At 29.2% G+C, this 17048-nt stretch overlaps 4 protein-coding genes across 5 annotated transcripts; all 4 read left to right on the top strand.

Annotated features, from left to right (window-relative positions):
- Position 1: 1 nt before the first annotated feature.
- On the top strand, positions 2-7175 carry LOC124422385 (popeye domain-containing protein 3). 2 transcript variants are annotated; one of them, XR_006941856.1, is made up of 10 exons: positions 2-175; positions 721-900; positions 1046-1306; positions 1597-1964; positions 2982-3139; positions 3283-3385; positions 3496-3636; positions 3766-3931; positions 4704-4986; positions 5369-7175. XR_006941856.1 is itself a non-coding variant. In XM_046958768.1 (9 exons), exons 3-9 carry the CDS (start codon positions 1084-1086, stop codon positions 5434-5436), a joined length of 1227 nt encoding a protein of 408 aa, XP_046814724.1. In that variant the 5' UTR covers positions 3-175; positions 721-900; positions 1046-1083; the 3' UTR covers positions 5437-7175. The 2 variants fall into 2 exon arrangements, 1 of the variants encoding a protein (XP_046814724.1); XM_046958768.1 differs by lacking the exon at positions 4704-4986 and having other exon boundaries at positions 3-175.
- A 226-nt stretch (positions 7176-7401) lies between these two features.
- On the top strand, positions 7402-8838 carry LOC124433100. The gene is made up of 4 exons (XM_046982683.1): positions 7402-7902; positions 8021-8199; positions 8268-8469; positions 8556-8838. The coding sequence occupies exons 1-4, from the start codon at positions 7825-7827 to the stop codon at positions 8604-8606; spliced, it is 510 nt and encodes a 169-aa protein (XP_046838639.1). The 5' UTR covers positions 7402-7824; the 3' UTR covers positions 8607-8838.
- Positions 8839-9282: 444 nt separating this feature from the next.
- LOC124422396 (larval cuticle protein A2B-like) lies at positions 9283-11867 on the top strand. The gene is made up of 3 exons (XM_046958794.1): positions 9283-9575; positions 9943-10084; positions 10763-11867. Exons 2-3 carry the CDS (start codon positions 10073-10075, stop codon positions 11117-11119), a joined length of 369 nt encoding a protein of 122 aa, XP_046814750.1. The 5' UTR covers positions 9283-9575; positions 9943-10072; the 3' UTR covers positions 11120-11867.
- Positions 11868-13291: 1424 nt separating this feature from the next.
- On the top strand, positions 13292-14818 carry LOC124422394 (PH domain-containing protein DDB_G0275795-like). Its single transcript, XM_046958790.1, has 2 exons — positions 13292-13601; positions 13808-14818. The coding sequence occupies exons 1-2, from the start codon at positions 13494-13496 to the stop codon at positions 14723-14725; spliced, it is 1026 nt and encodes a 341-aa protein (XP_046814746.1). The 5' UTR covers positions 13292-13493; the 3' UTR covers positions 14726-14818.
- The last annotated feature ends 2230 nt before the right edge of the window (positions 14819-17048 follow it).

Below are 17048 nucleotides of genomic sequence, written 5' to 3'. Positions count from 1 at the left end.
TTGTCACTGCTACAGCAACGTCTTTCTGCTAGTTTGACGTTTATTGGATAAGTGAATTTGTTTCGTGTACCGAGTTCAAATAATTCTAAAAATCATAAGGAAATACTCGAAATTTCTATTTATTTCTTTATCTGTATGCCTTGCGTAAGCTCGCATCATTTTAAATCTTCCATGAGTAAGTTATTTATTGATTTCAATATGATACTTTATAAATGCGTCAATATTCTCAATCTCGTAAACATACATTGTCAAAAAAAGATATTTCAAATATTAGATTTTGTATCTTAATAAAAAATTGGACAATAAAAAATGATCAACACATTTTATTTACTATTAAATTCAAGCTTACTTTTACGTTTCTAAAAATGGTCTATATTTTGTGTACTTTTCAATAATATTAATAATAACGAGTTACCCAATTTTGATTATTATATAAACAATCCTTGAATTACTTCTATCTTCACTACATTCTGTAAAATACAAATATTTAATAATTAGAATAAAAATAAGTTACTAAATTTTGTTTGGAGCATATAGATTTTTTTATACACTCATTCATGTGTATGTTAAATAAAGCTTCTGACTAAAATGTTTAGATTAGAATGTATAACAAAATAATATTCTTAATAATAGATATTGTAAAAATTAAATAAAATTATATTAAAAAAAATTCTTTATGTAAGATAATTGCTATAAATATATTATTGGTCTATATTACAGATGTTGACGTTGTCTTCCCACAGCTGTTTGTAATGCAAATATCCTTCCTTGACCTGAAGCCTACAAGATGGTTTTCATCTTCAAGTTCTAATTTTAGCTGAGAGTAATGTAGATATATAAACAAAAATTACATATTCACAAATGGCACAGAGAATTCATTATTACATCGTTTATAAATAAGTATGAAATATAATTTCTAGTTGTTAATTAATAACTACATAGTAAATTGTACTATGTAAATTATAATATGTTAGAAGTTGTTTCAAATATTGGTTTTCTTTACTACACTATGACCAAAAAAATTGATAAAATTATTTTTATACAGACTGAAACGAAATTGGATAATTTGGTGGTAATGCGGGGATGTGGATCTGTTTTGATTTAATAGGAAGCCGAGAAGGCTTGGGTGCTTCCATTTCATTCCTTATACTTCTATATTCAATTTCTAACAGTGTTGATGCTAGTTTAACAAATGCTGATACATTCAATATACCTCATAATACTGTCACATCAGATATATCATCACCAACTGTTACGCATCATGAGAATGACGAATGTAGGAATGTGACCACTGATGATAGAGCAAGTACGTATATCTCTTCATTTGTGTATATCTCAACTTTGTACAGTTTTGCTTTGCTTTTATGATACATACACATAGATACAAGTATCAATGTACATACATAAATTTTATGACAATGTAGTTTGACGTAGAATAGATAATTCTAGTTTTTTCTTTTGTAATGTTCAAGTATTTCTAAGGACACTTTATCTTGTTAAAGACACTTTTTATATATCTTCATCATATTTAACTCCTTAAATTTCACAAATATTCACTACTTTCTTGGGACAGTTTCTTTCATTAATATTTCATAGGTTCTGGACTGTCAGTGGTCAGCCATGGAACTGGCCATCCTCATTCGCCAACAGTGCCTCCAACCTTTCTTCACGGAGTTCTTACCTGCCAACCGTATCAAGGAATTTATGTGAACCATGTCTATTTTCAATTAGCAAATGTCTTCTTCCTATTGTCACACCTTGCACCAAGTGGCATACATGGTGTCCTCTATTTAAGGTGCACTCTGCTCGTGGGCTGTGCCTTTCTTGCTTTGTGGGGCTGGACAATAGCTTGTTGGCTGGACGTCGTGCTCTGGAATGCTCTCTTTGTTGTCATCAACTTCGTCCATGTATGCACGCTTCTTTACAAGCTCAGGCCTATCAAGTTTTCAAGGGAAGTTGAAGAGGTAAGTAAAAGATAAAAGAGAAGCTATAATGACTTAGGACAATGTTACAATATTTTATTTTGCATATTTTATATTTATGCAATGTCCTAAGACAGATCTGGGCATAGGAGAACACAATATTGTTTAGGTGGAAAAAACAAGTATTTGGTTTTCATTGAATTCCCATGTTCAGGCTTGTTTTAAAGTGTATAAATTAACAATTGATTATTAGAAATTGATAAAGTAATTCATTAAGGTTTAAAAAATGTTACATTCTATATATAAGATGCTTCATATTACTTTATACAATTGTATGATAACGTTTTTATAATATTTCTTTTATTTAACAAATATATATGTAGTTATTTTAACATACACCAGAGATATATATTTATATCATATAAAACAAAAAGTAGATTGATATGTACTGTATTGCATAGCTTAAAATATGTTTGAAAATGATGTATAGTTATGCTTTGCATAACAATAGATTTATTAGTGATTAGAATTTTGTTAAGGAATGCATAGTTGTAGATTGTAATGTGGAAATTTTTTTCAAATATGCATTTAGAAATTCCAACTGATCAGAACTTTTTTGGATATATTTTTTAATTTGTAAAGTCACTAGTCCCATTCAGTTTCACTAGAATCTATCATTTATTATATGATAATAATCTTAATTTAATTGAACTAAGTTTTGAAAACAGTTGGAAGAATTAAATATCAATTAATATCTATAAGAGACATAGCTTGTAATCATAGCTATTATTATTATTGTAGCTACTGTTTTCTTAATATGGTATATAAAGCATGCTATAAATATTTCTTTCAAACCCATGTAAACATTTTTTAACTTAGTCTTATAATGATTTCAGGAGTACATGGCAATTTTTAATAAATTTTATGTAAATAAGTCTCAGTTAAGTTATAGTGTATATTACAAATATATTAGTAATATTTTAAGACTACAGCAATGTTACATTAGAATTTAAATCTATAAATAGAAAAAATCTCTTATACTTAGTTTTTGATATACAGGTATATATTGCCGTATTCCAGCCATTGAGAGTATCACGCCATCAATTTAAAAAAGTCTTAAATTGTATGAAGATCATCAGACAATTAAAATATCAAGAAGTTTACGCTCAAGAGAAAGTAACAAAAGTTGACTCCTTATCATTGGTATTATCAGGAAAGTAAGTATTTAATTATTCATCTTCAAAAGATGAACAGCCAATAGTGAAGTTTGTGCAAATAACATTGAATTTAAGTTATAATTAATGAGTAAAGACCATATAATTATGAGTAAAGTCCACGAATCTTCTCTGTTTTACTTTAGATTAGTTGTATCACAGAATGGAAGAGCATTGCATATTGTCTTCCCTCATCAGTTTCTGGATTCTCCAGAATGGTTTGGTGTCTCTACAGATGAATATTTCCAGGTATTTTTATTTTACTTTGTGTATTTTATATATTTATATATTTATATACATATATTTATTTTATATATTATCTAGAAATATATATATTAAAGATCCGTTTTATTCTACAGGTATCTATAACAGCTATGGAAGAATCAAGGATATTATTATGGCACAGAGATAAGTTAAAATTAAGCATTATTAGTGATCAATTCCTGCAGGCAGTTTTTGATCATATTCTTGGCAGAGATGTAGTTAAAAAGTTGATGCAGGTAATTCTTTGATCATTTTTTATTATTAATAAAATAAAGTGTGTGTTATATTTTCAAGAAGGGTGAAAATAGATGCATCTTTATCTTTATTAAAGATGTAACAGTAACTACGTTATATTTATAATATAGGTTAGTGAAACAATGGCTGCTAGCAGTCATCAACAACAAAATGGACAAGTTATTGGTCTTGGCAGCATAGGGACGTTAGAAAATGATCCAGATACTAAGTTATTCGTCGTTAAAAAAACAGGTGATAGTCAGGGGATTACTGCTCTTATCAGTCGTCAACTTCAAGGTAAAAATTATCAAATTACATATAAGCATGTTTATATGTTTATGTGTTAAAAAAACAGTTTATGATTAATTGAGACTCAATAGATTAAGAAAAAATATTACTATTTTAGTTAAATGAAATATTATTTCTTTACAACTCAATATTTAAAATGATGTTAAAAGAGAATAAATTTCAAAACAAAAATAACAGCAGCCTCTATGACAAAAAATTATTTTATATTATATTTTATATTATAACTAATAATAAAATTATTATTAGTTATTTTAACTAACTTTTTTATAAGATTAATGTCAATTTTCATTGAGCATATTAATATTTAGTAGTATATATCATAATAAATGTTTAATATAATTAATTTTTTAGAATATATTTTAAATTATATTTTATTAAAACTATGTTATATATTTGATTTGATATGACTTCTATATGGCAGCATGTCAATATGCATGTTAATATGTTTTCCTTCATAATTTATGATTATGGTTGATGTTTTTTGGACATCTGATATAAAGTTTCAATTCCTAAATGTTTTACTACAAATATTTTTTATAAATACTTTATTTTGATTGCTTTTATATTTTATAAAATTTTTTTATCTTTTTTAACTTAAATAATTGATAAATTGGTATTAAATTCTCTATATAATAAAGAGAACACTATAGAATTCGTTTCAATAATAAACTAATAATTAGTGAGAATATTTATTACCTGCAACTGTAATTTTGTACTCAAGTTTTTAATTTTACCTCAATTTTGATTTTGCTTTGGATAGAAGAGAGAATGCCGCTGCTGTACATGAGCCAAGAAGTACTACACAATGCCTTACATCATACCTCAAATCATCTGTGCGTGCCTTATACACGTCCTTTAAATCCTGTGCAATGCAACATTCAGTCTTCCTTATAATGCTTTTGCAACAAATTGTGCCTCTATTTAGCACGTTTGTATGCATTTTTGGATATATTATGTTTTTGAAAAAAGCATACACATCTCACATCTTACAGAATTTTACAGAAAAACTTCATTTATTCTTTTCTCCTGAATATTGTATGCAGGTAGGTTCCTCTTAAGCGTCTCTCCTATTGTTTTTACTCAGCAATATTACTGTTATTGATTTAAAATTGTATGCATGTGTGTGGATTGTTATCAGTGTTTGATAAAGCTTTTGAAATATGCAATAACAATGTAGGCTTCATTTTGGTTACTGCGAATACTTTGAAATTATATTTATATTTTTAATTATTAAAATAATTAATGTAGTGCCAGAAAAGAACAATTATTTACTATAGGTTATATTAATCTAATAAATGACTTTTATTTATTGTTTACATAATTATTTAGAATAAATTTAAAATTTGTATGTATGATATGTATTTAGTCCAATGAAGTTTTTAATCTTTATTACATAAAGTTTTTAACGTTATTATAAACTTACAGCAGCAGGTGATCCAAATGCTTGGAGATTGGGAAGAATCGAAGAGACTGATCATGAAACACCTGTTTAATGATTGTTAAATTGATGTCATCCTCGACAGTCAATATGATATAATATTGGTCTTTTTATGTAATGCAGTTATGATGAGATAATATTCATCATAATCTTCATAGCATAATGTGCTGTGCGTGGAACAATTGAACATTCTCTTGCCAATCTTTAATTTTTTTCTCAATTAATCAAATTTATTAAGGGATAATGAAAAAGTAATTGTTTACAGCATAATAATTCTACTATAGTTTGTAATAAGATATACAAATAACATTACTTTATGCTTCCACTGTATTATAAGATACTATCAAATTTTTGTTGTATCTTATTTTGTTGATCAACAATCATAATTTATTTATATATTTTTATTTAATTATATTACATTCAATAAGTAATTAATACGATTTTATAAACATAATAGAATGAGCGTTGTTCGATCGCAACGGCGTAACTTCTATAATATGAGATATTAAATTACAGTCTAACTGATAGAAGATAGAAAGGCCTATGAAGAGGATTGCTTTCTATACCCAAAAATAGTGCCTTTTTACTTCCACTTTAATTTTTAATTTCGGAATGAAAAGTATATACAGTACAATTGTATAAAATCGTTATATATTTATTCAATATTTTTTAAATAGAAATTTTTCAATATTACTATATATCATGTATGAGAAAAATAAGGTCACAATCTTGTTGAAGAATACATTCGTGATTGGAGAGATAAATGAAGTTACGCCATGAATGCGTACGAATATTACGAATTGCAACATAGCAAATGTTTAAACCTTTATACTGACATATTACTGGTAGAGGCATATTACCAGTAACTTGTAATGTTAATAATGTGAAACTATCAGAGATATTATAATAGTATTAAAATCATGTTGATCAAATTTTCTGTATCTATTATCATTATAAAAGACTTATCCATTTCATTTTGTGGTCTTAATCTGTCATTAAAATGAATTATTATCGATGGAATAATAATAACAACTGTACAGAAGAAAAGAGATAAATGTTTTACTATTTACCAATGTATGTCAAATAAGAAAGTCTCAAATAACTGCTTTGACGAACAAGCCACAATTAAAAAATAATTTTAACGAAAAATAAAACTGCAGCATTTTTCCTGGAGTTTAAAGTGGAAATCTCAGGTTTCGATGTTGAAACGATTTCAGCAATGAAAAAAAAAGTTATATCAGAGACAGTATCATCTAGTCTTTATAAATCTGCATTGACAGTTTCAAATGTCGTTGATATCGAAATCATGCACAGCTAAGATTGTAATACATACTTTAAGAAGACTTTTTATATATAAAAATATAGTTCTGAACACATTCTATTCCAGATATTGCCAGTTTAATCATTGCATAAAAATGACATCGTTTTCTCGTACACATAAAGTATATGTGCATAATTCGTTTAACAAAGCGAATGAATTTATTCTGCAAAAAATAAAAATTTTCCTTTCAACAGTATATGTCATTGATGAAAGGACCATTCAAATTTAATGTACTTTGTATATAATTTATATATAAAAAAGCATCTATACATATGTCAATATATTACAGTTATATGTTACATATCTTTGTTGTTTATTGTTTTCCATTGTTATTATAATTTTGCGTATGTACTTATTTTCATTTTATAGTTAGGTAATAAATATGTGAATATTAAAATGGAAAAGAAACGTATCATATTGAATACAATACTGATTGATTAAATAATGACATGAATAAAGTTAGTTTTAGAAAACATTGATTTGTTATTTTCAACTCCAATATACTTCATATAATATACTTATTTGGCAGAAAATATTTTATTTTTAAAATTTAGACATGTTTTATTGTTTTAAGCCTTATACCTATAATATTGAATATCTGATAATCTTTATGTTATACATTTTGATGAATGATTATTTACTATTTTATCTATTATAGATAAATATATTTATCTATATCTATATAGAATTAAGAAGTATCACAGTTCTAAGAATTTATCATCACGCGATAGTAGACAATTAAATCTTACTGCTTGGTTGTTGATTCTGTGTATTATAACGTGTAATGTACAAACGCGTGAAAATGACCTATGAGATTAAAAATAATTCGAAGTTATTATGAATAAAGTTAAAATAATGCGATTAAGAAATAAAAATGGAATTTCCTTATAATTTTCATCCGATATAAACTTTTAGGTTATGTACTCTTCATTTATCTAATGATAATTAAGGATACTGAATGCTTAATGTTAAATAGATAATTATTATCAGTACCTTTTGAATTGATAAAAATTATTCGAGTAAACAATGGGAGTAGGATAACTCTTAATAATATTACTTTACTAATACAATGAAATATTTTCATGTAACAAAAATAGTTTGATTTTATGTAAATAAGTAATAATGTCAATAATAGATTCACATCGATTAACTAAACCAGAATTTTTATCAGAACATGAACTCTGTCAAATATTAAAAAATGTGAGTATCACATCAATGTTAACTCAACTTTGAAATATATATTTTATAAAAATATATGTATTTTTCTATATTATATGATATCTCTAATATATAATATACTTTTATCTTGTTTATATAGAGATGTATTGAAATAACAAATTTTGAAACATTATCTAAAACTGAATTGATAGAGTTATACAAACGAGTTGCCATGCCATTACCCCAAAGACAACCTGGAGATATAAATTGTAAAGAAGCAAATAGAAATAATTTAAATCAGAAGCCTGTGTCAAAAACAGATCAAGATATAACAGTACAGTAAGCATAATTTACATATTTGTAGAGGATTTAATATTTTAATAATAATTTGTAAATTTATTTTTTAGTGTTTCTAATAAACATGACAATACAAATACAACTAACTTACGTGAAAAGAAAAGAAGAGTATCTCAGGGAAATTTAGTAGAATCCAAGTCATTCATGCATGAAACTAAATCAGTATTGAAAAAAGTTCGTCTAACTTCTATATCAAAAGTAGAAACTGATTGTAATGGAATTAACAAACATGAAAGTAATGAAGAAAATGAAGTATGTTTTGATGTATTTATATACATATATTTATACTATTAACATTTTTTTATTTTGTTATTAAAGTTATTACCTTTGTGTTATAGGATTCAACTTTACCACCTACAAAGAAAAGGCAAAAAATTACATGGCCCTAATTTCTAATCAATAAGTGACATACGAACTTTCTTGTTTTAATTTAAAAAACTTGAAATTCGTTTATATTATTGTATATTTTATTCTTATTACAAAGAATTCTGAACGGTGTTTGCGGTATTTTGACAGCTAATATATTTATAAGAATATATCTTAGTGTTTTTCATTGATACAGAATGCTTTTTTCTTATAGGTTTATCATGTAGAAATAAATCTTTCAATTCATTGATTAAAGTATGTAAGAGTAAAATATAAAAATTAAAGTATGTATAGAATAAAATAAATTACACTAAAAATTAAATTATATACAAATAAGATATATTATCATTTATAATTTTATATATCTCGTGCTATACTATGTAAAGGAAATATAAACATATAAAAGAACTTCGCGCACTTTTTAATTTTTGGTCGGTAAATTACCAACGCCATCTAGTAATGTAAAATTTTAACTAATTGTTAAAAAATAATAGATAACATTAATACATACCCGAAGAATATTATTTATATGAAATCCCTGGATGGCATTGTATTTTTTTAAAAAAATTGTGTGTATTACATTTTGTAAAATATTTCAAGAAAAAATTATTTCAATTAATGAGCTTTGTTACATACATACAAATTTATTTTATATTTTACTTAACGTTATAAAAATTGTTTTTTTCCTTATATATCCAAGAATTAATGATTTAAAGATTAAATCTTTTTAATTAGTAGATTTTTAATAAATATTATAACTCTTATACTTACCTAAAAATGAAAAATGTAGAAGTGAAGAATAACTGAGACATATGTAATTACTATAACTATCTGGTATACTTTATAATCTTACGATCGAAAGGTAAGCACACATGATAAATCGTGTGTGCACTTAGTATTCTTTGTGCGGGCCAACTTAACATAGCGGAAGTGTTACACTTGCAGCTGTGACCAAAACCTTTCAGTTACGCAATGGCGAAAGCAATACGGTGGTACAGAAAAATTATTGACCATTTAAATATTAAATATTTGATTTTGTGTGTAACTTTAATAAAAAATTAATGAATGTCATATTTAACTACATTGTTTATAAAAAAAAGAATACCGTTTGAAAATGCGAGGGTAAACGATACTACAGAAGAAAATTTATAAAACTGAACTCTTTTATTGATTTTGTTTACCTTTCGTTGATTTAAAAATTAAAGATTTTTATTTTTAAACAAAAATTTTTGCGTAACTATTGATTATAATACGGTCATTTGAGGATACGAAAATAGTTCAAAATGAGAGCGAAACTTTTCCTGTCTCGTATGATACACGTCACGTACACTCATTTCAAACTGTTTGCAATTCAACAAGGGATGCGACACACGTTTCACCAATGACCACCCTGTCGTTCCTATAAATACGATTGTCAGAACTCAGTCGAATGTCAGTCCTCCTCTAGACACATCTGTGAGATCATAGAATTATATTCAAGTAAAAAAACATGGCTATCAAGGTGAGAATACACGATTATATGAAATCTATATGGAAATAATAAAATATTGCTTGACAATACATTTTATATACAAATAGTATAAATTAATTAGAAAAATACAAAAATTACGAAGAAAACTAAAAACATTTAAATCTTTTAATTCTTTTCCTCTAAATTTTTTAATTTACATTATTTGATTTATTTTTGAGTTAAAATCTAAAAATATTTGAAAATTGAAAAATAAAGCAAAGTAATCATAAATCGATCGTAGAAAGTATCTCAGAAAATAATGAAATTACTTTCGAAATATGATTTATTAATATAATATGATGTACATTGTTATAAGATAGCACGTTATTTTAATAAAATTATGAATTACATATCACCGATCGATGGTATTGATTTATCAATAATCACGCATGATTATGTCATATACCAATCACTTCTATCGTAATCCACTTAGGAAATCTTTATAAGGCAATGTGAAACTTTCGTCCTTTTCGCATTCGAAGTAATTCGCTTTCAAAAACAATGAGCTTTACATACGTTATACGAGAAGAGACGTTAATCTTGTTACTTTATATCAATTTGATATTATTAGGTAGTACTCAGTTATTTTATTTACAATATGAGTAAACACAAAAAAAAAATAATTATTCGACGTGTAGAATTAATGGTATAAAAAATATTTTTTTTCAGTTGATCCTTGTCGTCATGGCAGCTGGAATGTTTGCTCTATGCAACGGAGGAGCTATTCCAGTACCTATTGCTCCTATAGCTCCAGCCACGGATTATGATCCTCATCCGCAATACACTTACACTTACGATGTAAGCGATAGCTTGACCGGTGATTCGAAGAGTCAACACGAGAGCAGAAATGGTGACGTTGTTAGTGGCAGTTACAGCTTAATCGAAGCTGATGGTACCAGACGAATTGTCGAATACACGGCTGATCCAATTAATGGATTCAACGCTGTCGTCCACAGGGAACCTATAGCCCTAATCAAACCGATCGTTCCTGTTGCTCCTGTTGCTCCCATTGCCTACCGTCATTAACTATAACTATTCTAGATACAAATATAACTGATATCATTATTTCTCCATACAACTAGTCACACTTATCTCTGTATATCTACTCGGTTCATATTTCCTTCGTTTAACTTAATGAAGATACGAAGTTTGCTATAAATACTACAAATGCTTGCCATGAATCATCGTGATGTTTTTTATAAGTAAATTGCAATGAAGATGTTATATACTGCATGAAAATTTATTCAATATTTTATAGAAGCTTCGAGATTTTAAACTGTCCGTCGATAATAAAAAATTTTGTAGCATTGTATATAACTAATAATTTTAATTGACATTTTGTATGTATAATAAAGATATTTTATTATAATACATTTGCTTCCTGTTTACCTCTTTGATTTGATAATGTTAAAATACTTAAAACTGCTTACTGAGTATTTCTCGAAAAGAAAGAAGATTGATTACACATCTTCTGAAGACTTTTGTTTTGTATTAATCGATTGAAAATAAAAGTAATTTCGAAGAAAAATAATGCCTTTATGAAATGTTTGTGTCAAAAACATGATAACTTTTATAATTTAAATCGTAAATGTGTAATTAATATTCACCAATCGATCTATAAGAGATACTTATTTCTATATGCATTAAGATGTGATGTGACGAAGGATGAATTAGAAATTATTAAACACTGAAATAATGTAAATGAAACTATTGCAATGACCTATTTTTCTAAATCGAAAACAATGCGAATTATTGCAATTAAAGTTTCGATTGTTTTCTGTTATCTTACCAACATATATTATGAAAAAAATCGTTGAACTATCGACGAGTCGTCATTGTTTCGCAAAAGATATTTGTAGAGTACGCGAAGAAACGTGCCTTGCATTGAGAAGTATGGATTTATAAAATGTATTTCGCTGAAAGAAAAATCTATTTGTAATAAATCTTTTTTATAAGAAACTTTCTCTTTTGTACGATTACACCAGGATTTTTGAAGAATCGTACTAATTCTTTTTACACGGTACTCCACTTTTTCATCTATTGTTCTACTTCCTGAAATTATAGCGTAATGATTAATACCTTTAAAAACTATCGAAATGTCTATAAATGTATTTTTGAAAGTTTCGTTAAAATCGATTGCGTAATTTTTACGTTAAATTAGAATATAGAGCGTGAAAGACTGTATAAGACTTCATACATGCTCTTCTTTGTTGTTAGGCTTCTAGACATCGCATATAGCCTATGTTATTCAGAAAGATCTAAGTTATTAGCCAGTGAAAGATTTTATTAAATCGAATTAGTAGTTTCTGAGTTTATTTCGAACAATGGAACAAACAAACTTTGCCTCTTTATATATTGGTATAGATATTGGTCAGCTCGCCGGAAATTGGCGACAATTAATACTTAATCTTCGTTTTAAGTAATGAAAGTATTGGGTTGCCCAGAAAGTTCGTACCGATTTTATCATTACGTCACCTACCAAAAATCGGCACAATCTTTTCAGACAATCCAATAGATATCCCCGTAGGATTTCATTTACAAGCAATGTAAACCGTCTGTCGACAATACTTGTCTCTTCTTGCCCGTCACTTGTTCTGAATTTTCCGATGGCTTGCGTTGTAGGTATTGGGCACATTATTCAACAACCTTCTGTTGTCTCTCGAAATTTACTTACATCGATGTTCAATTAGCATACAATGTATACGACTCCAAGTCATTCTTGATGATTGCTTACAGAAACTAAAGGAATTTTGACCAAAATGTGAAGAAGAATAAAAAAATAAATATTTTACAAAAATTGACTTTACAAACTAAGTTTTTGATACAAAAATATTATATGGTTCTGATTTATATTATATGTTATGTTCAAAATATGTGATGTTCTATTTAAATATTCTTAACTAAATATATGAAATATTATCTTTAGATAATCAAAGAAAAATAAGAAATAGATACTGAAATCGCACGACAAATAAACAAGACGGGGCTTGTCATCAGTTTTTTTGAGTCGAACCGAGCAACCCCAATGTTCACGAAAGGTTAGCACTTGGAAAGGAAGGACGGTATGCTGAGGTGCAATTGGAAAGACTTGCTTTCGTCGAACGACCTCGGTGTACAAGGAACGTTCCTGGTCATTGGCGTATTGGCATACAGGTCGCGTGTATGCGGCACAGTTCGATATGAAGAAACATAAGCGCGCATACTCATTGTGCTTGTTGGTACACGTGCGCATCATGCCCTGGGCAAGCCCAGGTTGTATCGCAACGGTTATGAGAAGGTCGTTGAATAAAAAAAGAAGAAAGAAGATATCACCGAGAGATTAGGTGGGGGCGGTAAAGGCGGGTGTTTTGACGTGTTGCGGCTTTTGTTGCAAGGAATTCTCGCGGGTTATTGTATACGGATGGCACAAAAATGCGAGTCGCAACCGAGACGTATAAAAGTGCCACCGATTTTACCCCGAGGCATCAGTCTTCTGCCGATCCTCTTGTGGACAAACATGGCTGGCAAGGTATGTAAGGGAAGAAACATCCTAGAATCGAAGGAACCCTATAATTTTTATCAAAGGAGAAGAAATGATTAAAATCCTTGAATCCTGATCAATTTACATTACTAATACGTAAAACATTATAAATTGAAATTTGATCTTAATATGGTTAAAATGACTGTCAGATAGAATTCGAGGAATATGCCTAATTCTTTCTTCCTCCCTTTCAGTTCGTTGTACTCTTGGGATTGGCGATATTCGGGCAATGCTCAGTGGTACCTGCGGCGATACCAGCTGTAGCAACTGTTCCTGCGGCAAAACTGGAGGAATTTGACGCGACACCACAGTATAGCTTTGCTTATGACGTCCAAGACACTCTGACGGGTGACTCGAAGGCTCAGTATGAAACAAGAAACGGTGATATCGTTCAGGGTAGTTACAGTTTGATCGAAGCCGATGGAACTCGACGTATCGTCGAATACACGGCTGATCCCGTAAATGGATTCAATGCCGTTGTTAGCAGGGAACCTGTCACTGCTTTAGCTGCTATCGCCGCACCTTTTGTACCCTATGCACCCGCTGTGTCACCTTCCGTTGCAGCTGCACCTGCTGTACCAACTATTCCTGCGACTGGTCCGGATTCGGACGTTGAAGTGGTTGAAGCTAGAACGGGACCTCTAAAGAACGCACCGGCTTCGCGCGATTTCGAACTGCAACAACAGCAGCGACAACAGCAACTCGAACAGATACGCCAACAACAACAACGCCAACAAGAACAACAGCAACAACAATTGCAGCAGCTGAAACAGATACAAGAACAGCAACAGCAGACACGCCGGCAGATTCAACAACAAGTCAGACAAAAGCAACAGCAACAAGTACAGCACCAACAAGAAGGTGGTCAGCAAGAAGAACTAAAACAGGAGGAACAGCAGGAACAGAGATTTTCACCTGTCAGAGCTCTCGCCAGTCCGGTTCAACTCCGATTAGGACAGATTGAAAACGCTCAACGAGGATTAGTCCAATTACCAGCGACAAGAGCTATCGCTACTTATCCCACCTACAATGCTTACACGGCAGCATACTCATCGCCGTTTGCTTACGCGGCACCTCTTACTGGTCTTACTTATGCATCTGCACTCCTCTAAAACATATTGCTTAATCTTGACTTTTACACGACTTGTCCATCGAATGATATATTACTATTAAAATTTTAATAAATCCCTTGTAATCTTCTGAAATTGATATTTTTCTTTTATACCTCATAGCAATTAAGCTTTGTCGATGATACTTACGTTGCACCTATGAAAGCCAACAATTTTCTTTTTTATCATATATACCAAACAATTTGTTATAATTATGTACCAAACAAGATCTGAAATTGACTTGAGTAATATTTACTTCCATTTTTGGAGAAATCGAGTCACTTTTATAACATGTTTTCTCATTTCTTATTACATGAAAATGTATATGAACTAAAAAAATAAGAACATTTTAAGCAGACATCTAATCTAAATTATTTGCTCATAAGGTATACTCATTCTCATTTAAAACAATACTGCATATTGATTTTGACTGTTCTTTCTTTTTATTATGTGACAATAATTAATTATCATAATATAATTGATGTGTACAATTTATTATATCTTAATTTATTATGATATATATACATGTTCAAATAATATTACTTTATTGATACACATATAAATAATAAACAAACTCATTACAACGACTTTTATTATTATTATTTCGGTATCTTACCCTTCTTCAAAGTGTAAAATTCACGCAAGTAATATATTGAACTTTCGCGACCTCTCAAAAATAATCGAATTGCGTTGTAAGTGGGAAAAAAGAATCACTTCGTTTGTATTAACATAATCCAATGTATGGTGCACCCGCAATACATGATCGAGCGTAGGTGTAATAAAGTAAAAGTGTGGCGATCAATATCACCAATGGATAGATCGATGCCTTGTCACGTTCATCCATGGAGCCAATTCATCGTCGTTCACCGTTACGCAAAATGTGTTACGTTGACACGTATACGTTTTTACGCAATATACAATGCGAGTATGCGAGCAAGTATGCGACATCGTAATACCCCTCGACCTTCGACTACGCATTCTTGCCGCGTAACGGACTAATGCTAGGCAAATACTATTTGTTGCGTAGCAAATGCGTAATAAGATAAAAACTACGAACAATCGGCTTTTAATTTATCTGTAAGTGGCAAACATGATTCTTATGATTGAATTCAGTGTTCATAAATTAAAATTTTATAAATTAAAAAATTCATCATTATGACGTTGTTGCTTATATTTATATGCACTAAAAAAGGATATTTATTATAAAAATAGTATATTTGTTTAATTTATAACATATAATGTAGTTGTTCGTACAATATAAGTAATAATATCAAAATTGAGCAGACGCAGAAACAAGTAAGTAGATAGAACCAATTGAAGGCCGACTATATCATCATGATTACTACTTCCAACTTGATACTTTTGAAGATTTGTAACGTATAACAATTTTTCGTCTTGAATCTGTAAAGCAATTATATTTTTATTTGATTTGATATTAATTATATTACATCCATCACTTTACCCCTATTAAAAAACAATAAGAAAGTTCTAAATCTAACACAAGGATTAAAAAATAATAGTTTGTATATATTTTCTTTCTTAAATTAAAGGACAATACCTTGCAAGGACATCAGAGAGAAAAGAAAATATTTGCGAAGTTGAAGGACAACATATGTATTATATAATCCACCTGCAATTACAACGTAACGTAACTCATAATTGCTCTATAAATTCGGTCTGTATGGTTTTAATAAAAAACGGAGCACGATAAAAGGCGGCAGACATAGTAAGAGGCATGAGTGTACGATAAAAGTGAGAAAGAGAGAGAGAAGGAGAGACAGAGGCAATATATGCCTAAGGTTTCGACTTTCACCAAATAAACCAGGGCTGCAGCTGCGACCATCAGAGAACCGCGCCCAATGTCACTATGTACCTTCTCGTAATCGCGCCCTATATTACGTATTATACATACGTATAAGTCATTCGAGAAACCGGTTCACTTTTTGGTAGACCACTTCGTCAAAGTATTCGACCAAATTAACAGAATAGCAGCCGGAGATTATGGATTTCTTTATTGACTTTAATTATAAAAATGGATTTGAGGATATATATAATTAATTACTCCTTACTGTTCAGTTATCTATGCTAAAGTCTAAAAAATCTACAATATATTTAAATACGATTATATTATACAAGAACAAATAAATATAAAATATAGTACTTGGCTGAATAATATAAAAAGTCAGATCTAGACCAGAACAATAGTAATGACGAAACAATATGTAAATTGTGACAAGAACTAGACTGAATGAGAAATTTAGAAATTATTTCTCCTCAATCGTCGTTAATTTCATTCAACTTCGTAACCAGGCTATGTACATACACT

The sequence above is a fragment of the Vespa crabro genome, chromosome 2 (assembly GCF_910589235.1).
Source record: "Vespa crabro chromosome 2, iyVesCrab1.2, whole genome shotgun sequence".
NCBI lineage: Eukaryota > Metazoa > Arthropoda > Insecta > Hymenoptera > Vespidae > Vespa > Vespa crabro.
This window is presented reverse-complemented; position numbering and strand designations above follow the sequence as displayed.